At 41.5% G+C, this 25,923-nt stretch overlaps 1 protein-coding gene across 12 annotated transcripts in view; it reads right to left on the reverse strand.

Moving 5' to 3' along the window:
* The window catches only part of stk33 (serine/threonine kinase 33), a 226,891-nt gene that overhangs the window by 12,089 nt on the left and 188,879 nt on the right, over nt 1–25,923 (reverse strand). For 10 of the 12 annotated variants that reach the window (XM_072272561.1, XM_072272555.1, XM_072272558.1 and 7 more), the window contains one exon: nt 24,759–24,839. The exons of 1 other annotated variant lie outside the window; for it this stretch is intronic. In XM_072272561.1, coding sequence (XP_072128662.1) covers nt 24,759–24,839 — 81 coding nt within the window. Of the gene's footprint in view, nt 1–24,758; nt 24,840–25,923 lie in introns of those variants that run through there. One more of the 12 variants, XM_072272563.1, reaches the window with a different exon arrangement.

The following is a 25,923-nucleotide window of genomic DNA, read 5'->3' on the forward strand; positions in this document are numbered from 1 at the left end:
GAGAATTCAAAATGCAGAAATGCAAAGAGACTTGGGAATCCTTGTGCAAGATACCCTAAAGGTTAACCTCCAGGTTGAGTCGGCTGTGAAGAAGGCGAATGGAATGTTGGTATTCATTTCTAGAGGTATAGAATATAAGAGCAGGGCTGTGATGCTGAGGCTCTATAAGGAGCTTGTGAGACCACACTTGGAGTACTGTGTGCAGTTTTGGGCTCCTTATTTTAGAAAGGATATATTGACATTGGAGAGGGTTCAGAGAAGACTCACAAGAATGATTCCAGGAATGAGAGGGTTACTGTATGAGGAACGTCTGGCAGCTCTTGGGCTGTATTCCCTGGAGTTCAGGAGAATAAGAGAAGATCTCATAGAAACATACCGAATGTTAGAAGGCCTAAACAGATTAGATATGGCAAAGTTATTTCCCATGGTAGGGAAATCTAGGACAAGAGGGCACAACCAGGATTGAAGGACGTCCATTTAGAACTGAGATGCGGAGAAATTACTTTAGTCAGAGGGTAGTAAATCCATGGAATTTGTTGCCACTAGCGGCTGTGGAGGCAAGTCATTGGGTGTATTTAAGGCAGAGATAGATAGGTTCTTGATTAGCCAGAGCATCAAAGGGTATGGGGTGAAAGCAGGGGAGTGAGGACGACTGGAAGAATTGGATCAGCCCATGACTGAATGGTGGAGCAGACTCGATGGGCTGAACGCCCTACCTCTGCTCCTATATCTTATGAAAAAAGTACTGCTTTTCTTGCATCTTGGGCACCATAGGGAGAGGGAGTGTGCTATAATATAAACTCATTGGACCAAAACTGAACTGGAGAAAGTAACATAAATCTCTAAACTTTAAATCTTTACCTCTCTGATACTCAATACTGGCACATCTCAAGGATGCGTGTTTAGCTCATTGCTCTACTCTCTCTACACCCATGACTGTGTGGCCAGGCATAGCTCAAATGCCATCAATAACTTTGCAAGCAGAATTTCAGATGGTGACGAGAAGGCGTACAGGAGCGAGACAGTTCAGCAGTTGAGTGGTGTCGCAGCAACTACCTTGTACTCAACATCAGTAAGACCAAAAGAGTTGACTGTGGACTTCAGAAAGAATAAGTTGAGGAAACACACACCAGTCCTCATCAAGGGATCAGAAGTGGAAAGGGTGAGCAATTCCAAGTTCCTGGGTATCAACATCTCTGAGGATCTATCCTGGACCCAATATATTGATGCAGTTACAAAGAAGGCATGACAGCGACTGTATTTCATTAGGAATTTGAGGAGTTTGACATCTCACCAAAGACATTTGTAAATTTTACAGATGCACCATGGAGAGCAATCTGACTGGCTGCATCAGCATCTGGTCTGGGGGAGGGGTGGGAGTGGAGGCCAGTGCACCGCATTGAAATAAGCTACAGGAAGTTGTAAACTCAGTCAGCTCCATCATGGGCACTAGTTTCCCCAGCATACAGGACATCTTCAAGGAGTGGTGCCTCAAAAAAGTGGCATCCATCATTAAGAACCCCTATCAACCAGGACATGCCCACTTCTCATTACTACCATCAAGGAGGAGGTCATCATCATCATCATCATCATCAGATGCCATGCCCAGTTTGAGCTTTGACTGCCATGGCCCACACACTCCTGTTTCGGGTCAAGTGGATGAATTCATTGGTATTCATTTCCAGTTCCGCTGTCTCCATCATCATTTGTCTTTGTCTTCCTCTTGCTTTCTTCCCTTCAATCTTTTCCATAATTACCGTGCATTCTAACTCCTCTTTCCTAATCACATGTCCAATGAAGTTACGTTGCCTTTTCATGATCTCATACATTATTTCTCTTTTTGTGTTTGCTCTGTTCATGACATCCTCATTAGATACTTGTTTCGTCCATGATATTCTTTCCATCCTCCTCAAAAACCACATCTCTGCTGCTTCAATTCGTTTCCTCATGTTACTAGATATTGCCATATAACATAACCGGATAAACGTAACATTTCCGTACTCTCAGGCGGGTTGTCATGCCTAGTTTAGTATTGGTCAGTATACTCTTCATTCTCATAAAATTGTCTTCTGCCATCCCTATTCTTTTTTTCATGTCCATGTCGCACCTGCCATCTGATGTCAACCAGCTTCCTAAGTAGCAAAAGTTCTGTACTTGTTTTATGTCTTCCCTGTTTATTCTCAGCCTGCAAATAGGATTCTCCTTCTTTTTGGATATCACTATACATTCTGTCCTTTTGCAATTGATAGATAGACCCATTTTTGCACTTTCTTCAAAGACTATATCAATTAAGTTTTGTAGATCTTCCTCCGTACTTGCAATTAACAGTGTCATCCGCATATCTGAAATTATTCATGTTTTCACCGCCAACTTTGATTCCCAAGATGTCTCTTATTTTTTGTAATATTGTTTCACTGCACACATTAAATAAATCAGGGGAGAAAACATACCCTTGTCTAACGCCGCTCTTGATTTTCATAAACTGACTCACTTCTCCATCTATTCTTACAGCGGTAGTTTGTTCCCAGTACAGATTTCTGATTACTCGGAGGTCTTTCAAACCTAGATCTAGAGTTTCCTGTAATATTTCAAATAACTTATTATGCTTCACTTTATCAAATGCTTTTGTGTAGTCGATAAAATAAATCCTTTTGCATTTGAATAGCTCGTTCTGATAGTATCCTTAACATCAATATTGCGTTTCTTGTACCTTTATCTTTCACAAAACCACATTGTTCTTTACCTATTTCAGCTTGAATCTTACTTTTAGCTCTTGACATCAAAATTCTTAGAAGTATCTTGGTGATATGACTCATTAAACTTATGGTCCTATGTAATTCACATCCTATTGCTCCAGGTTTCTTAGGAGGAGGTACACACTCAATAATTCAGGAACAGCTTCTTCCCCTCTGCCATCAGATGTCTGAATAGTCAGTGAACCCATGAACACTACCTCAGTCTTGTTTTTCTCTTTTAGCACTACTTTAATACATATTGTTTATACTTCTTATTGAAATTTACATTTATAAAAAATATATTGCAATGTACCGCTGGCACATAACAACAAATTTCGCAACATATGCCAGTGATATTAAACCTGATACAGATTCTGAAATCCAAAGGGTTATTAGATAAAAAAGAGTATTTAAAGTTCCATATATGGGTCATTGGTGCACTTCACAAAATGCTGGAGGAACTCAGCAGAACAGGCAATATCAATGGAAATGAATTGATAGTCAATGTTTTTGGGACAAGACCCTTCTTCAGGACTGAAAAGGAAGGGGAAAGATAGAATAGAAAGGTGAGGTAGGGTATAGATCTATCGTCTATCTCGAAGGTGATAGATAAGCCAGGTGGGTGGGAAAGGTCAAGGACTGAAGAAGAGGGAATCTGATAGGAGCAGAGAGTGGACCATAGGAGAAAGGAGGGAAAGGGAAGAAGGACAGCACGCAGGGGGAAGTAACAGGCTAGTGTGTCCACGTCAACCCGAGCTACAAATCTTTTCCAGCATCTTAACGTAATAGGCAGATGAGAAGAGGTAAAAGAGGAATAGAGGAGGTGGGGTGGAGAATTTGTTTACCAGAAGAAGATATCAATATTCATGCCATCAGACAAAATATAAGATGTTGCACCTGCACCCTGAGGTGGCCTCTTCTTGGCACAAGAGAAGGCCTTGGACCGACATATTGGAATGAGAACGGGAACTAGAATTAAAATATTTGGCCACCGAGAAGACCTACTTGTGGATCGGAGGTGCTCGATGAAGCTGTCCCCCAATTTACAATAGGTCTCACCAATGTAGAGGAGGCAGCATCGCAGACATCCCACCCTGCAAAAACTCACTTCAGGGAGGTAGCATCATCAATTTGCGGGAGACTTCTGGGAGAAGTGGGATGTCTGCAATAGAGTAGCTCCTTAGCAGCTGGCCAGCTAGTTTAAATAACGTTAGCTATGCTAATGAACGAATGACACCTGTTAAACTCACCTCAACATGTCTTTTACAGTCTTAACCTACCATGGGCAATAGAAAAGTCACTGTTGCAAACAATGCAGCGAGCAACACTGTCATTATTTTGACCCCTATTAGGCAGGGGTACACTTTAGTGTAGTCTGAGGTGACGTACGTTTTATATTTTCTTTTTTTGGAACACTCTTCCATTCTGACTTTTTTTGGAACTCCCTTGCTCTTGCTCTCGCTCGTGGTCACTCTCACTCATGTTTGCTTTCTCGCTCTCACTCTCTCTCACGCTTGCTTTCTCGCTCTCACTCTCTCTCGCGCTTGCTTTCTTGCTCTCACTCTCTCTTGCTCTGTCTCTCGCAGTCGCTCTCTCATGCTTGCTTTCTTGCTCTTGCGCTCGCTCTCTCACTCTCTCTTGCGCATTCTCTCACGCTCGCTCTCAAAAAAATCGAATTCTGGGACATTGTATATAATTTGCAGGCATCAGGGAGCCACTATTAATTTGCGGGAGACTCCCGGAACTTCCAGGAGAGGTGGGATGTCTGGCATCGGGAGCACCAGGCACACTAGACGATCCCAGCAAATTTGCAGGTGAAGTGTTGCCTCACTGGAAGGACCGCCTGGGGCCCTGAATGGAGGTGAGGGATGAGGTGTATGGACAGGTGTAGCATTTAAGCCGCTTGTAGAGATAAGTGCCGGGAGGGAAGAATGGACAAGGAAGTTGCGGAGGGAGCAATCTCTACAGAAAGTGGGGGGGAGATAAAGATACATTTAGTGGCCCAAAATGTCGACTATCTATTCACTTTCAAAGATGTTGCCTGACCTTCTGATTTCCTCCAACATTTTGTGTATTTTGCTTTGGATTTCCAGCATCTGCCAACTCCCTTGCGTTAATTATTAGTGCACTTAACTAGGCAGTAGTATAACTGAATGCATAGTAGAACTGAATGTAAGAAAGCAGCACCCATCATCAAAGACTCCACCATCCAAGCCATGCTCTCTTCACACTACTACCAGCGGGAAGCCTTAGGTCACACACCACCAGGTTCAGGAACAGTTATCATCCAACATCAGGCTCCTGAACCAGTGTGGATAACTTCAATTACCATAATCCTGTATTGATTCCATGACCTACAGACGCATTTTCTAGGACTCTACAACTCATGTTCTCAATATTTATTTCTAATTTACATAATTTATCTTCTTTTGCACATTGTTTGTCAGTCTTTGTTTATAATTTCATAAATTCTATTGTATTCTTTTTTTCCATAAATTTCTGTAAGAAAATGAATCTCAAGGTAATATACAGTTCCATATATGTACTTAACCATACGTCCTTCAGACATAGGAGCAGAATTAGGCTATTTGGCCCATCGAGACAGTTCTGCCATTCCATTATGGCTGATTTATTATCCTTCTCAACCCCACTCCTGCCATTTCCCTGTAACCTTTGACAGCCTTACCATCAAGAAACTGTCAACTTCTGCTTTAAATACATTCATGACTTGGCCTCCATAGCCATCTGAATTTCACAGATTATATTTTGATAATAAATTTACGTTGAATGTTGAATGGAGTAAAAACTGAGAGCGGTAAACGTAAAGGAGTTGGGGGCTTACTGCTCTGGTTAACAATGGATGGTGTAATCCAGGTCATATTACGAACGAGGAACGTGTTTGTAGACCGGATATTGAACTTTTTGCTGTTGGACTCCGGCCATATTCCACTGAGATACAACACTGGGCGTCACGGGAGGTTGTCCTGCCTGTGGCCATCGAACTTTGCAGCTCCTCCCGCGGAGGGTCAGACACCCTGAGCCAATAAGCTGGTCCTGGACTTATTTCCATCTGGCATAGTTTGTATATTGTTGTTTGATTGTTTGTGGTTTTTGTATTGCGATATTTATGTTCTATTTTTGGTTGGTGCAGCTGTAACGAAACTCAATTTCCCTCGGGATCAATAAAGTATATCTATCTATCTAAAGAACAAAATGATAAATAGAAATACTAATATTGGAGATTGTAAAGAAAGAATATAGATTTGAGGAGCAAAATCAACACACACATGGAAACAAGAACACCAGGAACAAATGCGGCAAGCATTGACATCAGTACTACAAGTTTGAAATCCAACTGAGAGGGTCCCACTTTTAAATCTCTTAGAAGCTCTTCCTTCAGTTAGTCCTGACGAAGGGTCTCCGCCTGAAACATCACTGTACCTCTTCCTAGACATGCTGCCTGGCCTGCTGCGTTCACCAATAACTTTGATGTGTGTTACCAAAGGGAAACTGTTAGCTTACTTTTTCTGTGATAATACTGAAGTGCAAATACTTGCTTTGTTCATTGCATGTTGTAAACTTCTGCATCTATATGCTACAATTCAATCTGAATTGCTGTAATTTTCTGTTTTCCTTGGATTTACAACTAAGGTTCCCCTAGAAAAACCTTTGTCCATTGTATTAGAGACAGATGTCTACGATCTGTAACTTATCCTGATTCAAAAAATCCCTCTGGAAAAATGTGCCTCAGGGTTAGTAATCCACGTTTGAAATGCTTGGATCTATCTGTACAGTTTTGAACTCTCTAATAGATGTCATAGTGTTAAAACAGCTAATCAACTTTATAAACAATGAAAGGCAATGAGCAGTTCTAAATTGAATGGAACAGCCTATCTCCAAAATAAATTGATTACTAGAAAATGAAACACATTTAACTCACAGTCCTTCAAACTGAGCTCATGTCTGATGAGCGTTTCATGCACAGAATTCTGTTACAGTCAAACAAAAATACCGTTCAACTAAGGGAAATCAGGATATAGTGGCAAAATAATTGATTGCATAAGTATTCACCTCCTTCCAGTCAGTATTTAGTAGATGCACCTTTGGCAACAATTACAGCCTTGAGTCTCTGTGGATAGGTCTCTATCAGCTTTGCACACCTGGACAATGCAATTTTTCCCCCATTTTTCTTTACAAAATGGCTCAAGCTCTGTCAGATTGCATGGGGATCATCAGCTAACAGCCCTTTTCAAGTCCAGCCACAAATTCTCAATTGAATTGTGGTCTGGACTCTGACTTGGTCACTCCAGGACATTAATGTTGTTGTTTTTAAATCATTCCTGTGTAGTTTTGGCTTTATGCTTGGGGTCATTGTCTTGCTAGAAAACAAACCTCTCCCAACTCACAGTTCTCTGGCAGACTGTATCATTTTTCCCTGTATTTTGCTGCATTCATTTGACAATTAAACCTTCTTCCAGCTGACTTCAGTCTCCCACATGCCTTCAGGCAAAATCTAGACAAGATTTCACGTGAGTTTTTTTCAACAGTGGCTTTTTCCTTGCCACCTCCCATAAAGCTATGATTGGAGAAGCACCCAGGCAACAGTTGTTGTATGCACAGTCTCTCCCATCTCAGCCACTGAAGCTTGTAACTCCTCCAGAGTTGTCATGGGTCTCTTGGTGGCCTCCTTCACTAGTCCCCTTCTTACACGGTCACTCAGTTTTTGAAGACAGTCTGCTCTTTCCATTTCTTGATGATTGGCTTATCTCTACTCCAAGGGATATTCAGTGACTTGGAAATTTTCTTGTATCCATCACCTGACTTGTGCTTTTCAATAACCTTTTTACAGAGTTGCTTGGAGTGCTCTTTTGTCTTCATGGTGTAATTTTTGCCATGATACTGACTCATCAGCAGTTGGACCTTCCAGATACAGGTATATTTTGACTACAATCAATTGAAACAACTTGACTGCACACAGGTCTCAAAAAACAGATTTCTATTTAACTAATTATGTGACTTCTAAAACCAATTGGCTGCAACAGTGATAATTTGGTGTGTCATATAAAAGGGGGGAGGGTGATTACTGATTATTCTGTGTTTTATATTTGTAATTAACTTAGATTACTTTGTAGAGATCTGTTTTCACTTTGACACTAACAGCCTTTTCCTGTTGATCAGTGTCAACAAATCCGAATTAAATCCACTGTGATTTAATGTAGTAAAACAATAAAACGTGAAAACTTCCAAGGGGTGTGAATACTTTTTATAGGCACTATATATATTTATATACCTTTAACTTTACACAGCAGGTATCTTATTGAAACATCTGACCCACTGCTCTGAACCTGTGAGAGACCATTATAAACAGCAATATAAACAGGAACGGATTAATCTGTTCACAAGCTCTGATGTTGTCTGTATTCACTCATCCAATAACCTTACATAATATCAAATGATAGAGGATAGAAGCAGCTGATAAGGCATCTGATTTAAATATTACAATAGTTTAGACTGAGTATTGCTGAAATGAGTAGATCTATGTCTCCTTAAACTCCTAATGAAATATCGTCTTTTTATTTGCATCAATATGTTGGGCCCAGGATAGATCATCAGAGATGTTGACACCCAGGAACTTGAAACTGTTGAACCTATCCACTTCTGTTCCCTTGATGAGAATTAGTGCGAGTTCCTTCGACTTCCCTTTCCTGAAGTCCACAATCAATTCCTTGGTCTTACTGATGTTGAGTGCAAAGTTGTGGCAGTGACACCACTCAGCCAGCTGATCTATCTAACTCCTGTACACCTATTCATCACCATTCAAAATTCTGCCAACAACCATTGTGTCATCAGCAAATTTATAGATGCCGTATGAGCTGTGTCTAGCCACACAAATGTGGACGTAGAGAGAATAGAGCAGTGAGATTAACCAGTGTTAATCATCATTGAGGATGAGACATTATTTCTGACCACACCGACTGTGGTCTCTTGAAAAGGAAGTCAAGGATCCAGTTGCAGTGAGAGGTACAGAGGCTCAAGTTTTGGAGTCTGTTAATTAGAACTGATGGTATAATTGTGTTGAACACTGAGCTGCAAGCTATAAACCTGATATTGGTATTACTATTGTCCAGGTGATCCAAGACCAAGTGGAAAGCCAGTGAGATTGCATCCACTGTAGATCTATTTGGTGATAGGCAAATTCAAGTCAAGTCACTTTTTATTGTCATTTCGACCATAACTGCTGGTACAGTACACGGTAAAAACGAGACAATATTTTTCAGGACCATGGTGCAACGTGAAACAATACAAAAACTACACTGAACTATGTAAAACAACACAAAAACTACACTAGACTACAGACCTACCCAGGACTGCATAAAGTGCACAAAACAGAGCAGGCATTACAATAAATAATAAACAAGACAATAGGCAGAGTAGAGGGCAGTAGGTTGGTGTCCGTCCAGGCTCTGGGTATTGAGGAGCCTGATGACTTGAGGGAAGAAACTGTTACATAGTCCGGTTGTGAGAGCCCGAATACTTCGGTGCCTTTTGCCAGATGGCAGGAGGGAAAAGAGTTTGTATGAGTGGTGTGTGGGGACCTTCATAATGCTGTTTGCTTTGCGGATGCAGCACGTGGTGTAAATGTCTGTAATGGCAGGGAGAGAGACCCCGATGATCTTCTCAGCTGACCTCACTATCCACTGAAGGGTCCTGCGATCCGAGATGGTGCAATTTCTGAACCAGGCAGTGATGCAGCTGCTCAGGATGCTCTCAATACAACCTCTGTAAAATGTGGTGAGGATGGGGGGTGGGAGATGGATTTTTCAAAGCCTTCGCAGAAAGTAGAGACGTTGCTGGGCTTTCTTTGCTATGGAGCTGGTGTTGAGGGACCAGGTGAGATTCTCTGCCAGGTGAATACCAAGAAAATTGGTGCTCTTAATGATCCCTACGGAGGAGTCGTCAATGTTCAGCAGAGAGTGGTCGTTTCATGTCCTCCTGAAGTGAACAACCATCTCTTTTGTCTTATTCACATTCAGAGAGAGGTTGTTGGTTCTGCACCAGTCCATTAGCCGCTGCACCTCCCCTCTGTATGCTAACTCATCGCTCTTGCTGATTGACGTGTCATTGGCGTACTTGATGATGTGGTTCGAGCTGTGCGTTGCAGCACAGCCATGGGTCAGCAGAGTGAACAGCAGTGGACTGAGCACACAGCCCTGGGGGGTCCCCGTGCTCAGTATGATGGTTGGAGATGCTGCTTCCGATCCAGACTGACTGAGGTCTCCCAGTCTGGAAGTCTAGGATCCAGTTGCAGAGGGAGGTGTTGCAGAGGCTCCAGGTCGTTGCTTAGACAGATGTTGATCCTAGCCATAACCAACCTCTCAAAGAACTTAATCACAGTAGATGTGACTACCACTGCGTGGGTCATTGAGGTGGTCCACCCTGCTCTTCTTGGGCATTTGTATGATTGTCCCCTTTTTGAAGCAAGTGGGAACCTCTGATTGCGGCAGTGAGAGATTGAAGATGTTCTTGAACACTCCAGAAGTTGATTGGCACAGGTTTTCAGGGCCCTATCAGGCACACCATCAGGGTGTGACACCTTGCAAGGGTTCATTCACTTGAAAGATGTTCTGACGTCGGCCTCCAAGACAGAGATCACAAGATCTCTCTTTCAAACCATGCATAAAAGGCATTGAGCACATCTAAAACTGACAAACTTCTATAGATGTGTAGTGGAAAGTATATTGACTGGCAGCATCACAGCTCGGTATGGAAGCACCAATCCCCTTGAATGGAAAATTCTACAAAATGTAGTGGATACAGCCCAGTCCATTACAGGAAACACCCTCCCAACAAATGAGCACATTTACATGAAATGCTGTCGCAGGAAAGCAGTATCTATCATCACGGACCCCCATCGCACAGGACATGCTGTCTTCTCATTGCTGCCATTAGGAGGAAGGTACAAGAGCCTTAGGTTTAGGAGCAGTTACTACCCCTCGACCATTAGGCTCTTGAACGAGGGTATAACTCCACTCATCTTCACTTACTCCATCATTGAAATGTTCCCACAAGCAATGGACTCACTTTCAATGACTCATCTCATGTTCTCAATATTTATTGCTTTTTATTTATATTATTGTTTCTCCTTTTTGCATTTGCACAGTTTGTTGTCTTCTGCACTCTGGTTGAACGCTCTGTTGGGCAGTCTCTCATTGATTTTGTTATAGTTTCTATAGATTTGCTGAGTATGGCCACATGAAATTGAATCTCAGGGTTGTAAATGGTGACATATATGCACTTAGATAATAAAATTTACTTTGAACATTGAGAGAAGCCTCAGTCATTATGATATTAGGTTTCAGTTTATAGAAGGTGATGGCCTGCAGACCCAGAGCTGATGTACATCCAATTCCACCTCTACCCTTAATCAGAAGTGTTTTATCAACCTTAAAATAGCCTTCCATAGGTCATACCTGGACTTCTTGCAAAGCTTTGGATCACTGGTCTTGAATGCCACAGATCCAGCCTTCAGCAGTCTATGAATCTCCTGGTTCATCCACAGCTTTTGGTTTGGGTATGACCAGTATGTTCTCATAGGCATATGCCCATCCACGCAGGTCTTGATGGAGTTGGTAGCTCGGAGATGAATCCCTGAATATTGTCCAGTCCACCATTTTAAGGCAGCCTTGTAAGTACTCCTCTGCCTCCCTTAACTACACCTTCTTGGTCCTCACCACTGATACTATGGTCTGTAGTCTCTTTCTATATGATGGGAGGAGAAATACAGTCAGGTGATCAGACTTTCCAAAGTATAGGTGTGAGGTGGCACATTAAGTGTTGCTGCTAGTGGTATGACAGTGAGCAAGTGTGTTGGCTCCTTTGATTCCACAGTTTGACATGATGGCCTCATTGAAATCTCCTTCAAAGATAAGGAAGGCCTCAGAGTGCTCAGTTTAATGACTCCTGATTATGTTGCTCAACTCATCCAGAGCCTGCCTGACATTTGCCTGAGGTGGAATGTAACCACTACCAGGATGATAGCAGAAAACTCCCTTGGATAACATTTGACCATTAGATGTTCCAGATTGGTTGAGCAAAACTGAGACAGAACTGCCACATTTGTGCAACATGATGAGTTAATCATAAAGCATATACCACTTGCTCTGCCATTAAAAGGCTGAGCTGTCCTGTCTTTGCAGACAATGGTGAAACCATTCAGCTGCAACGCTGCATTCGAAATGGCAGGGGATAGGCACGCTTCAATGAAGCAAAGACACAACAGTCTCTGATCTCCCTCTGGTACAGCAATCTCACTTTGAGATCTTCAATTTAATTTTCCTGAGACTGTACATACATCAGCAGGATAGTCTGCAGTGGAAGTCTAAGGCCTCTGCATTTCAATAGTGACCGTTAACTGGCGTGGTGTCCCCGCTTTCACTTTCTTAAAGGGGAACAGCAGTCGCGACCCAAGTCTGCCATCTGAGGTTCAGTGATTTTGAGTATTGATAGACCTTTTAAACACGTTAAGGTGATACTGCCTACTGTAGTAACCATAGCTGGGACTGTGGATTTCACCTGTAGTAGTCCTAAATGGGAATATTTGATGATTTCTATTGGAGCTGCATGCAAATAGTCACCACTATTTGGTGCCATCTTACCAGAACATGTACACAATCCTTTGCCATATTTCTTTCATTTGTGGCATTGAAATCATCATCTTCAAGTGTTGTTTTAGTTCATAAAACTCTACCTGAGCAATATTTTGTGTTAATGTTTTATAAATGTTTATTCCTGATTAGCAGTATGGTGCATGACCAACCTTGATAATTTCAGGAATGCTTGCAGGTATTAAACTTCTTTCATACTATAAAACTTCACTTACTCATGCTGTGTATAATTTGTGGATATTTTACAAGTCTAGCTTCGCATAGAGTGGATTTCCGTTAATAGGGCCATCAGTTAATTTGAGCAGCCACTTATCTGGGACAAATCTTAAAGACTAAAAAAATTTGAAAAAATAGATGATACTTCCTTTGTATATTTAGGGCACTATGCTGCTTAATTGGGACACAAGACCGTTGCAGAACGGTTTCTAACTCGCATCAGTCACATACACTTATGTGGCATCTGACCCAATACCGTGCTTAGAGCAAACAGATCTTAAATAGAGTTAGTTGCATGTGGTTGTGTTCAAAGAGCAGTGACTTTTGTCATTGACAGCTGATGAGAAATAAGTAGTAAGACAAATCAGAGCTGTTTTGCTCATTGCAATTTCAAACATTCAGGCTTGGATATGTGAGAAACAGACAGAAGTGAAAATTAAACTCTTTCACTACTTCAGCATGTTTGGAACCATGAAGAATGTGAAGGTATCATCAATCACCTTCAAAGTTACAATGAAAATGAAGATTTGGGGGATGTAACAGTTTCTAACAACTGTCAGTCCCATGCACTTGCGTGGGCATTAAGACACCACACTGTGCTTAGAGCAAACAGTTTTTCAATGGTGGCAGTTGTGTATGCTTGTGTTATGCTATTCATTTGGGCTGACCAATAGTGAATTAAAAAGCAGTGATCGTTGACACTACTTCATGTAGAAAGGCAATGAAAACAGTCGATTATCTGCACTAGGTGCCTGTACTGATTTTGTTCATTTACAGTCAATCAAAAGAAGATGACAGCGTACACTACATGAATTCTTCAGTCGATAACTTCTAGGTACTAATGTACAGTTTTATAGTACTGTAGTATTATTGTTAGTGTTCCAATTGTTGTTTATTTCATTTAAATACATTATTTGTTGCAACTCTCTTAAATGGTAGTTTGTTTTTTTTAAACTATTTCCATGAAAATTCAGCTAATTGGGGCAGATTCTGCATTCCTAGTTTCTTATGAATGTGTGACTCAAGTTTGCTGCATTAAGTACTTGTGGTATATTTCTGTTTCTCTCTCAGTCTTATTCAATTGTATATGTGAGTACTGCCCAATAAAGCACTGGAGCTTGAACGCTATATCCTGACTCCTGTATTCAATTGAGTGGAGTTTGACTTATTGCTGGATTGTGTGTTTCCTACTTCACACAAAAACATCTCCTCCACAATCTCCATCAGCACAGGAGCACTACAGGGAAGTGTGCTTCGCCCCTGCTCCACTCACTTTACAACTATGACCGTGTGGCTAAGTACAGTTCCAACACTATATACAGGTTTGCTAATGACTCCAGAACCAGAATCAGGCTTATTATCACCAGCATGTGACGTAAAATGTGTTAACTTAGCAGCAGCAATTCAACACAATACATAATATAGAAGAAAAATAAACACAAAATAAAATAATAAATAAATAAATTACAGTACACCTATATTGAATAGATTAAAATCGTGCAAAAAATAGTAGTATCCAAAGTTTCAATGTCCATTTACAAATCGGATGGCAGAGGGGAAGAAGCTGTTCCTGAATCGCTGAGTGTGCGCCTTCAGGCTTCTGTATCTCCTACCTGATGGTAGGAGTGAGAAAAGAGCATGCCCTGGGTGCTGGAGGTCCTTAATAATGGACACTGTCTTTCTGAGACACCGCTCCTTGAAGATGTCCTGGATACTTTGTAGGCTAGTACCCCAGAAAAAGCCGACTAAATGTACAACGCTCCGTCATAGTCACAGTCATACTTTATTGATCCCAGGGAAAATTGGTTTTTGTTACAGTTGCACCATAAATAATTAAATAGTAATAAAACCATAAATAATTAAATAGTAATATGTAAATTATGCCAGGAAATAAGTCCACGACCAGCCTATTGGCTCAGGGTGTCTGACCCTCCAAGGGAGGAGTTGTAAAGTTTGATGGCCACAGGCAGGAATGACTTCCTATGATGCTCTGTGTTGCATCTCGGTGGAATGAGTCTCTGGCTGAATGTACTCCTGTGCCCAACCAGTACATTATGTAGTGGATGGGAGGCATTGTCCAAAATGGCATGCAATTTGGACAGCATCCTCTTTTCAGACACCACCGTCAGAGAGTCCAGTTCCGTCCCCACAACATCACTGCCCTTATGGATGAGGACTGCAGCTTCTTTCAGTCCTGTGCAGTAGCCCCCCAATACCAGACAGTGATGCAGCCTGTCAGAATGTTCTCCACAGTACATCTATAGAAGTTTTTGAGTGTATTTGTTGACAAGCCAAATTCTAGTCATGACCACACACTGTTGTGGGTGGTATCAAAGGTGGTAACGAATCTGCATACAGGAGGGAAATTGAAAATTTGGCTGAGTAGTGTCATAACAACAAACTCTCACTCAGTTTCAATAAGACCAAGGAACAGAATGTAGAATTCAAGAGAGGAAAGCCAGTGGTCCATGAGCCAGTAATCATTGGAGGATCAAAGGTGGAAGGGGTCAGTAACTTTAAATTCCTGGGTGCCACTATCTCAGAGGGCCTGTCCTGGACCTATCATATAAATAAAATTGCAAAGGAAGCTCAGCAGCACCTCTACTTCCTCAGGAGTCTGCAGATATTCGGCATGTCATCAAAAACTTTGGCAAACTTCTATAGATGCATGGCCCAAGGATGTTACATGTGTTAATTACCTTGTTTAATGCTGATTGTGGTAATATTAGTATATTCAGGCACTGATGATTCTGTATTAAATCTAATACATGTTTTACTTAACTTTCTGCAGTTCCACAACATATTGACATTAAAAACAAGAGGTTTGAACAGAAGCCAGTCAGCAATTGAAAGTGTAAGAAGATGTAGCTCACTCAGGTTCACCAATTCAGTACACATGGCATTGATTTGCGGCAGTTTGGTTTTTGAACAGCAGCCTATCAGCAATTGGGATTGATTGACAAAAACAAACAAAAATAAGGCAAGGGGGATGCAGAGCGGCCTTTGTTGGAGTGGGCCATTTTAGAGTGGTTACTTAAGGCTTTAGCTCGACGAGGCTTCAGCAAGGAGAGGCTTTTGTGAGATAAGCGAAAAAGCTGTAGGTACCGTAGCTTCTTTATTTCTACTATTGTTTATTGTTCCTCCTTTATATTTGTACAATTAGAACAGCAGGAGTTCCAGGCAGAAAGGTTGAATGCTCCTCGTGTGGGATGTGGGAAGTCAGGGAGACATCCTATGTCCCTGACAACTGCACCTGCAAGAAATGCATCCTGCTGTAACTTCTAACACTCCATGTTGAGTTGGAACTGGAACTGTTTGAACTCCTGATCACTTGGGCAGCTGAGGGGTTGATGGATAGGACATACAGAGATGTAGTTACATCCAAGGTGCAGGACAAAGGAAACTGAGTGACATTTAGGAGGAAAAAGGAGTTAAACAGCCAGTGCAGAGTATCCCTGTGGCCATTCCCCTCAACAACAGGTGCACCACTTTGAATACTATTGGAGGAGTATGACATAGCAGAGGAAAATCGCAGTGGTCAGTTCTCTGGCACTGAGCCTGGCTCTGTGACTCAGAAGGGAAAGGGGGGGACAGGCAAGCTGTGGTGAAAGGGGATTTGTTAGTTAAGAGAAAAGGAAGAAGACTCGGTGGATGAGAATGAGATTCCTGGTCAGTATGTTGCTTCTCGGGTGCCAGGATCTGGGCCATCTTGGGTTGAGTCCTCAACATTCTTAAGTGGGACCATGGTCCATGTAGGTACTAATGACAAACGTAGGAAGAGTAACTCAAGTGAGCTCAAGGAGTTAGGTGACAAGTTAAAGAACAGGACCTCCAGGGTTCTGATCTCAGGATTGCTATCCATGCCATGTGCCAGTGAGGCCAGAAATAGGAAGATCATACTGTTTAACATATGGCTAAGGTGTTAGTGTAGGAAGGATTGCGTCACATTTTCAGATCATTGGGCTCTCCTTCAGGGAAAATGGGACTTGTACAGAAGATATGGTTTGCACCTGAACTGCAGAACTGGAGGGAACTAATATCCTAGTGGAAAGGTCTGCCAGTGCTGCTTGCAGCAGGGGGGGCGGGGTGGTGGCGGTGGTGGATAAACTAGAGTTGTAGGGGAATGAGAAACAGAGTGCCAGATCAGATAGTGGAGAGGTTGTGGAGATAGATGTTGTTAAGACCTCAGAAAAAGTCATGAATCAAAAGGCTGAGCAAGAGGAGACTAATGTTCGGAGCTGCATATACAGTGGCATGCAAACGTCTGGGCACACTTGGTCAAAATTTCTGTTACTGTGAATAGCTAAGTGAGTGAAAAATGACCTGATTTCCAAAAGGTATAAAGTTAAAGATGACACGTATCTTTAATATTTTAAGCAAGACTACTTTTTTATTTCCATCTTTTAGTTTCAAAATAACAAAAAAGGGAAAGGGCCCAAAGCAAAAGCTTGGGCACCCTGCATGATCAGTACTTAGTAACACCCCCTGTGGCAAGTATCACAGCTTGTAAATGCTTTCTGTAGCCAGCTAAGAGTCTTCAATTCTTGTTTGGGGGATTTTTGCCCATTCTTCCTTGCAAAAGGCTTCTAGTTCTGTGAGATTCTTGGGCCGTCTTGCATGTATTGCTCTTTTGAGGTCTACCCACAGATTCTCGATGATGTTTATGTCGGGGGACTATGAGGGCCATGGTATTGTGGATTTTGAGGTGTGTTTAGGATCATTATCCTGTTGTAGAAGCCATCCTCTTTTCATCTTCAGCTTTTTTTTTACAGACGGTGTGATGTTTGCTTCCAGAATTTGCTGGTATTTAATTGAATTCATTCTTCCCTCTACCATTGAAATGTTCCCCACGCCACTGGCTGCAACACCAGCCCACAGCATGATCGATCCACCCTCGTGCTTAACAGTTGGGGAGGTGTTCTTTTCATGAAATTCTGCATCCTTTTTTCTCCAAACATACCTTTGCTCATTGCGGCGAAAAAGTTCTATTTTAAATTCATCAGTCCACAGGACTCATTTCCAAAATGCATCAGGCTTGTTTAGATGTTCCTTTGCAAACTTCTGACGCTGAATTTTGTGGTGAGGATGCAGGAAAGGTTTTCTTCTGGTGACTCTTCCATGAAGGTCATATTTGTGCAGGTGTCACTGCACAGTAGAACAGTGCACCACCACTCCAGAGTCTGCTAAATCTTCCTGAAGGTCTTTTGCAGTCAAACGGTTTTTTTTTTTGCCTTTCTAGCAATCCTACGAGCAGTTCTCTCAGAAAGTTTTCTTGGTCTTCCAGACCTCAACTTGACCTCCACTGTTCCTGTTAACTGCTACTTCTTAATTACATTATGAACTGAGGAAATAGCTACCTGAAAACGCTTTGTTATCTTCTTATAGCCTTCTTCTGCTTTGTGGGCATCATTTATTTTAATTTTCAGAGTGTTAGGCAGCTGCTTAGAGGAGCCCATGGCTGCTGATTGTTGGGACAAGGTTTGAGGAGTCAGGGTATTTATAAAGCTTTGAAATTTGCATGACCTGGCCTTTCCTAATGATGGCTGTGAACAAGCCATAGCCCTAACAAACTAATTAAGGTCTGAGACCTTGGTAAAAGTTATCTGAGAGCTCAAATCTCTTGGGGTGCCCAAACCTTTGCATGGTGCTCCTTTCCTTTTTTTCCACTCTGAAATTGCACAAAACAAAAATAATACACTAATCTTGCTAAAAATGTTGAAAAGAATGTTTCATCTTTAACCTTATGACTTTTGGAGATCAGTTCATCTTCTACCCACTTAACTATTCACAGTAACAGAAATTTTGGCCAGGGGTGCCCAAATTTTGCATGCCACTGAATTTCAATGCAAAAAGTATTGTAAGCAAGACAGATGAGCTCAGGGCATGAACAAACATATGGAATTATGATATTGTAGCCATTAGTGAGACTTGAATGCAGCAAGGACATGACAGGCAGCTCAATATTCCAGGGTTTCTTTGCTTTAGACTCGACAGGGTGGGAGGGATTAAAGGTGTAGAGGTGACATTTTGAGTCAGGGAAAATGTCACGTCAGTGCTCAGTCAGGACAGACTGCAGAACTCATCTAGTGAGGCTTTATGGGAGGAACTGAGAAATAAGAAAGGTATGACCACGTTAATTGAACTATATTACAGACCACCCAATAGTCCGAGAGATTTAGAGGAACACATTTGTAGAGAGATCATAGACAGGTGCTAGAATCATAAGGTTGTTATAGTAGGTTTTTTTTAAACTGTCCGCATATTGACTGAGACTCTCATACTATAACAGGACTAAATAGAATAGAGCTTGTAAAATGCATTCAGGAAAGTTTCCCTAATCAGTACATTGAAATTCCAACGACAATACTTGATCTACTAAAGAATCAGATGGGGCAGGTGACAGAAGTTTCTGTGGGGGGAGGAACATGTTGCATCTAGTGATCATAATGTTATTAGTTTCAAAGTAAAATATGGAAAAGATAGGTCTTTTCTGCAGGGTGAAATAAGAAATTGGAGGAAGGCCAAGTTCAATGGTATCAGAAAGGATCTGGCAGGTGTACACTGGACAGGCTGTTTTCCGGCAAAAGTGTACTTGTTAAGTGGGAGGCCTTCAAAAGTGAAATTTTGTGAGTACAAAGCTCGTATGTGCCTGTCAGAATAAAAGGTAGATAAACTGGTTTAGGGGACCTTAGTTTTCAAGAGATATTGAGGCTTTGGTTAAGGAAAAAAAAGAGATGCTTAGTAAGCCTAGGCAGGTTGGAACAAATGAGGTACTTATGGAGTATAAGAAATGCAAGAGAACACTTAAGAATGAAATTAGGAGGGCTAAAAGAAAGATTGAGGTTGCCCTAGCAGACAAGACGAAGGAGAATCCTAAAGAATTCTACATATACAGTATGTTAGGAGCAAAAGAATTGTAAGGGATAAAATTGGTCCTCTGTAAGATCAGATAGATTATGTGTAGAACGAAAAGAAATAGGAGATGTTTTATCTGTATTGGGAAATGGACACAGAATATATGGAAGTGAGGCAAAGCAGCAGCGAGGGCATAGAACTCTATATAGATTACAGAGGAGGAGGTATTTGCTGTCTAGAGGCAAATTAGGGTGGATAAATCCCCAGGGCCTGACAATGTATTCCCTCGGACCCTGTGGAAGGCAAGTGCAAAAATCGCAATGGCCCCTAGTAGAGATATTTAAATCATCCTTAGGGAAAGGTGAGATACCGGAGGACTGGAGGATAGCTAATGTTGTTACGCTGTCTGAGAAAGGCTCTAAAAATAAACCAGGAAATAGATTGGTGAGCCCGGCACTAGTGGTGGGAAAGTTATTGAAAGGTATACCCTGCACTAATGAACCACATATATGGGTATTTGAATAGACATGGACTGAATAGGGATAGTCAGCATGGCTTTGTGCACGGTAGGTCAGGTCTAACCAATCTATAAGAGTTTTTCAAGGAAGTTCCCAGGGAAGTTGATGAAAGCAAGGCAATGGATATAGTCTACATGGACTTTAGCAAGGCATTTCACAAGGTCTCGCATGGGAGGTCACTCAAGGAGGTTCAGTCACTTGGATGCAAGATGAGGTAGTGAATTGGATTAGGCATTGAAGCCAGCGAGTGGTAGTTGATGGTTGCCTCTCCGACTTTAGGCCTGTGACTAGTGGGGTGCTGCAGGATCTCAGGGATCTGTTTGTCATCCATATCAATGACCCAGGCAATAATGTGGTTAACTGGATCAGCAAATTTGTGAATGACACCAAGATTGACGGCATAGTGGACAATAAGGAGGAAATTCAGAGCTTGCAAAGGGATCTGGACCAGCTAGAAAAATGGACTGAAAATGGCAGATGGAACTTAATGCAGACAAGTGCATAGTATTTCACTTCAGTAGAACCAGCCAGGGTAGGTCTTACATAGTGAATGATAAGGCACTGAAGAATGCCGCAGAACAAAGGAATCTGGGAATACAGGTGCATAATTTATTAAAAGTAGCGTCACAGGTAGATAGGGTTGAAAAGAAAGCTTTTGGCACATTGGCCTTCAGAAAATAACGTGCTGAGTACAGGAGTTGTGATGTTATGTTGAAATTGTAAAAGACATTAATGAGACTTAATTTGGAGTATTGTGTGCAGTTCTGGTCACCTACTTACAGGAAAAATGTTAATAAGGCTGAAACAGTACAGACAAAATTTACAAGGATATTGCGAGGACTGAAGGTACTGAGTAATATGGAAATATTGGATAGGTTACGACTATGTTCCTTGGAGTATAGAAGATTGAGGAGAGATCTGATTGAGGTATACAAAATTATGAGGTATATAGATAGGGTAAATGCAACCAGGCTTTTTCCACTGAGGTTGGGTGGGACTAGAACTAGAAGTCATGGGTTAAGAGTGAAAGGTGAAAAGCTTAAGAGTGTCGAACGAACTGCTGGTGCAAGTGGTGCATTGAGCTTGATTTCAACGCTTAAGAGAAGTCTGGATGGGTATATAGATGGCACTCTCATCCTTCTAAATTCCAGTGTATACAAGCCCAGTCGCTCCAATCTTTCAACATATGACAGTCCCGCCATCCCAGGAATTAACCTTGTGAACCTACACTGCATTCCCTCAATAGCAAGAATGTCCTTCCTCAAATTTGGAGACCAAAACTGCACACAATACTCCAGGTGTGGTCTCACCAGGGCCCTGTAAAGCTGCAGAAGGACCACTGTGCTCTTATACTCAATTCCCCTTGTTATGAAGGCCAGCACGCCATTAGCTTTCTTCACTGCCTGCTGTACCTGCATGCTTGCTTTCAGTGACTGATGTACAAGAACACCTAGATCTTGTTGTACTTCCCCTTTTCCTAACTTGAATCCATTTAGATAATAATCTGCCTTCCTGTTCTTACCACCAAAGTGGATAACCTCACATTTATCCACATTAAACTGCATCCGCCCACTCACCCAGCCTGTACAAGTCACCCTGCATTCTCATAACATCCTCCTCACATTTCACACTGCCACCCAGCTTTGTGTCATCTGCAAATTTGCTAATGTTACTTTTAATCCCTTCATCTAAATCATGAATGTATATTGTAAACAGCTGAGGTCCCAGCACTGAACCCTGCGGTACCCCACTGGTCACTGCCTGCCACTCTGAAAGGGACCCCTTAATCGCTACTCTTTGTTTCCTGTCAGCCAGCCAATTTTCAATCCATGTCAGTACTCTGCCCCCAATACCATGTGCCCTAATTTTGCCCACTAATCTCCTATGTGGGACTTCATCAAAGGCTTTCTGAAAGTCCAGGTACACTACATCTACTGGCTCTCCCTTGTCCATTTTCATAGTTACATCCTCAAAAATTTTCAGAAGATTAGTCAAGCACAATTTCCCCTTCGTAAAATCCATGCTGACTTGGACCTATCCAGTTACTGCCATCCAAATGTGTCGAAATTTCATCTTTTATAATTGACTCCAGCATCTTTCCCACCACTGACGTCAGGCTAACCGATCTGTAATTCCCTGTTTTCTCTCTCCCTCCTTTCTTCAAAAGTGGGACAACATTAGCCACCCTACAATCCACAGGAACTGATCCTGAATCTATAGAACATTGGAAAATGATTACCAATGCATCCACGATTTCTAAAGTCACCTCCTTAAGTACCCTGGGATGCAGACCATCAGGTCCCGGGGACTTATCAGCCTTCAGACCCAACAGTCTATCCAACACCATTTCCTGCCTAATATATTTGTCATTGCATGAACTGAGTTCCGATATTTCCTGCCTAATATATTTGTCATGCATGAACTCAGTTCATGCATGAATTTGTCATTGCATGAACTGAGTTCCGATACAAAAAGGAAGTTGTCCACTTTGCATTGTAGAGAAATGCCCTCCTTGTCCATCACTTTAATGGACTTCTTAAAGGTTTGGATAAACACTTCAGCCAACCCATTTGTTGCTGGGTGGTGAGGAGCTGACTTGAAATGTCTGATGCCATGTTTCTTCATGAACAGTCGGAAATCTTCTGACGTGTATTCTAGTTCATTGTCACTCACAATCTGTGCAGGTAAGAAATTTCTAGCGAAGATAGTCCTCAGAGCAGAGACAGCCTTTGCTCAGGTGGTTGGTTTCTCTGGAATAACCTCCAGCCATTTCAAATGAACATCCACAGCAATCAGAAAGATGGAGTCCATGAATGGCCCAGCAAAGTCGATATGTGCTCTTTGCCATGGTGACAACGGCCACTTCCAAGGGTGTAACAGTGCCTGTAGGGGTGCATTCTAAACTTTTTGGCATTCCAAAAAGATTTCGGCCATATTTTCACTCTGTTTGTCTAATCCCAGCCACCACACATAGCTCCAGGTGAGACTCTTCTTCTTGACAGTGTTAGATTTTCTAACACTCTGGTGCGCAGTTTAGAGGGAACGACATCACGAGATTTACATATCAACATGATTTGACATACCAACAGTTGGTCTCGTCTCGCTGAGATCTCTGGAATTAGAGGGTTACCATGAACTGGCCATTCCTGCATGGTGATTTCATAGACTTTTGACAATGTCAGGTCATTCCTTGTTTCCTTTGTATTTCACAATTTGTTACTGGCAACTGGTCCACCAATGTGGTGTGGAACATTTCTGCTGGGTCACAATATGAAGACTTTTCTTTTTCAGTTGCCAATACTGGAAGACATGACAAACCATCAGCGTCGCTGTGTTGGTTGGTACCCTTGAACTCTATGTCATAAAAGTGGGCTCCTAGGAATAGTGCCCAACTATTGGGGAGGGGAGGAGAAGATGGCGGCACGACGCAGCAAGCGTAGCCACTCCAAAATGATATCAATGAACAACAAGCTTTGCTTATCAATGACGTCCACAATATGAGACTTCATTCTTGAAAACTCACATTTCTCTTCTTTGAACACAGACCATATTCACTCAGCCTGGTAAGCATTTAACCAAAATTCTGGAGGTGCTCATCATCATTTTTGCCAGACATGATGATGTCATCAAGGTAACATTGTGTTCCTGGGATAACTTGGAGTACTTGGTCTATTGCTCTTTGCCAAATTGCTGGAGCTAATGCAATGCCAAGGACAAGGCAATAATACTGGACCAATCCCTTGTGAGTGTTGATTGTGAGGAACTTTCTGATTAACTCCTCAGTCTCCATTTGTAGATAGGCTTCTGACAAGTCAATCTTTGAAAACTTCTCCCCATCTGCCAAAGATGCAAAAAATATCTTCTACTTGTGGCATGAACCCTCGTAGAGCTGGCTAAATAATGCCTGACTCCAGCATCAGGCCGCGGGTTACATCTTCTGCTGCTGATAATCTCTTCACTTGCTTCTCTAAATAACCTGGGGTATATTCCATCAGGCAGGCCTTGAGGACTTATCCATCTTAATGCTCCTTAAGCAACCTAATATTACCTCCTCCTTTACTTAACATGCCTTGGCATATTAATACTCTTGGCACTGATCCCCTTATCCTCCACGATTTAAACCTGATGTAGTAAATCAACTGATGTGTTCCTATATTTAGGCACTCAGATTATACCTGCTAGGCTGTGTTCTCAAAATCAGAACACCACAATGCACATAAATACTATTGTTAATGGTAATGATTTGAACCTGGGAAAAAATCTAAATGTTCTGTGCACTTGACCAGTTCAAATTATGTAGCACAACTGAATAGCACAGAATATATAGTAATTGTTTCACGGCCATATGTCACGACTAATGAAATATAATAGTAATTTACGAAAAATGAAGCTAGCCAAGCACCGTTCTCAATCTTAAAAATGTCTGGGACAAAATTATCCAAAAAAACCCAACAAAATTGCTCTTCTAACTCCCAGAACTATAGATGTGCAAGCAAAAAAAAGTTACACATTCCATGGACTGAAAATCCTTCAAGATGCAAAATTAAATATCTTTAACTTTGGCACTCAAGTCTAAAAGTCCAGAAAGGTACAAAGTAGTATAATCACAACTGCACTAACTATTTGTAATGTGGAACCATATTCCATATAGATTTCATATTGAACATTGAATACATTTTACGTTTAAATAGCCTAACTCCAATTATATATTTTATTTTAATTAGCCATTTCAATTTTAATCTGATTTTACATTATTTGTAGGGACTCACATCATTGCAGAACTTGTTTGTTTTCTTCAAAGTAAGTGGCTCATCGCCAGGAAAGGCAGCAAAGATATCCTTCTTAAAGCTCTGGAAAATGACAAATTCAGTTACTCATTTACCAATGCTGCCTGATTAAACAAGTGTCCCAGCAAGGATATTTGAACATTCAGAGGAGTCTCCCACTTAAGATATGCAATTCAAAAGAAACACTGTCAACCAATTGAAGTAAAAAATGTCATTGTAACTATTGAACCTGAATTGAATCATCTATTGATCTCAAGGGCATAAGAATGTGATGTCTTTTTGAGTTTAGAAGACTCTTCTCTGTGTGTGCTTCAGAAGAATGTCTGCTTTTTGTGATGAATTTTGTGAAAGACTTCTGGATCACCAGCTTCATTGTCTCTTTAGTGATTTCGATCACAGTCACAACATTCGAGTGCTCATCTGGGATATGTTCATGACCCACTGTGTGGCCAGTGACTTAAGCAGTCTAAAGTGGTGAATATTTTTAAGAGTAGCATCCATGCTTACCTTTGTTCAGGTTAACGACCAGAAGATAATGAAGTAGCAAAGAAAATCGCAGAGAGCTGAACTAATAGAAATAAAAGAGTGGCATATGTTTGCATGTGTGTTTGTGTAAAGGACCAGACATTTTTAAGTAGTTTGTGAGACTGTTATGAAAGATGGTTACTGACTGCTCAGGATGCCAGAGAGGTGCATGTGTATATTCGGGCAGGATACTTGTTTGTGAGTGTGTTTGTTGTTTTAAGAATAAGTTTGAAACTTTAGGGTAATAGATGTTATATGGAAGGGAATACAACTGGTATCATGCGTTCGGCAGTACAAGCGTGGAAAATTGCAGAGTGCATACTCTGTGGTTTTAACCATGTAGTGTTAAATTTTTAACTATGTTCAATATAGGAACTGGTGTAAAAATATTTGAGGGAGAGTCTATACCCAGGTACAGTACATCTGTTGAGATGGCACCTATTGAGGTTAGGCAACAGTAGGTTGAGAATCCTATCGAACCAGACTTAACTCTGATTACTACCATTCACAAGCCCTTCACTGCCAGGGAGAAGCAAGCATTTTGTCAGCTATCCTCACTTAAAGTTGCTTGTGGGAAGTCAAAATTCTGGGTCAAGCTCATAGAAATGATTGACATGAACCA

The sequence above is a fragment of the Mobula birostris genome, chromosome 11, assembly GCF_030028105.1.
Source record: "Mobula birostris isolate sMobBir1 chromosome 11, sMobBir1.hap1, whole genome shotgun sequence".
Lineage (NCBI taxonomy): Eukaryota > Metazoa > Chordata > Chondrichthyes > Myliobatiformes > Myliobatidae > Mobula > Mobula birostris.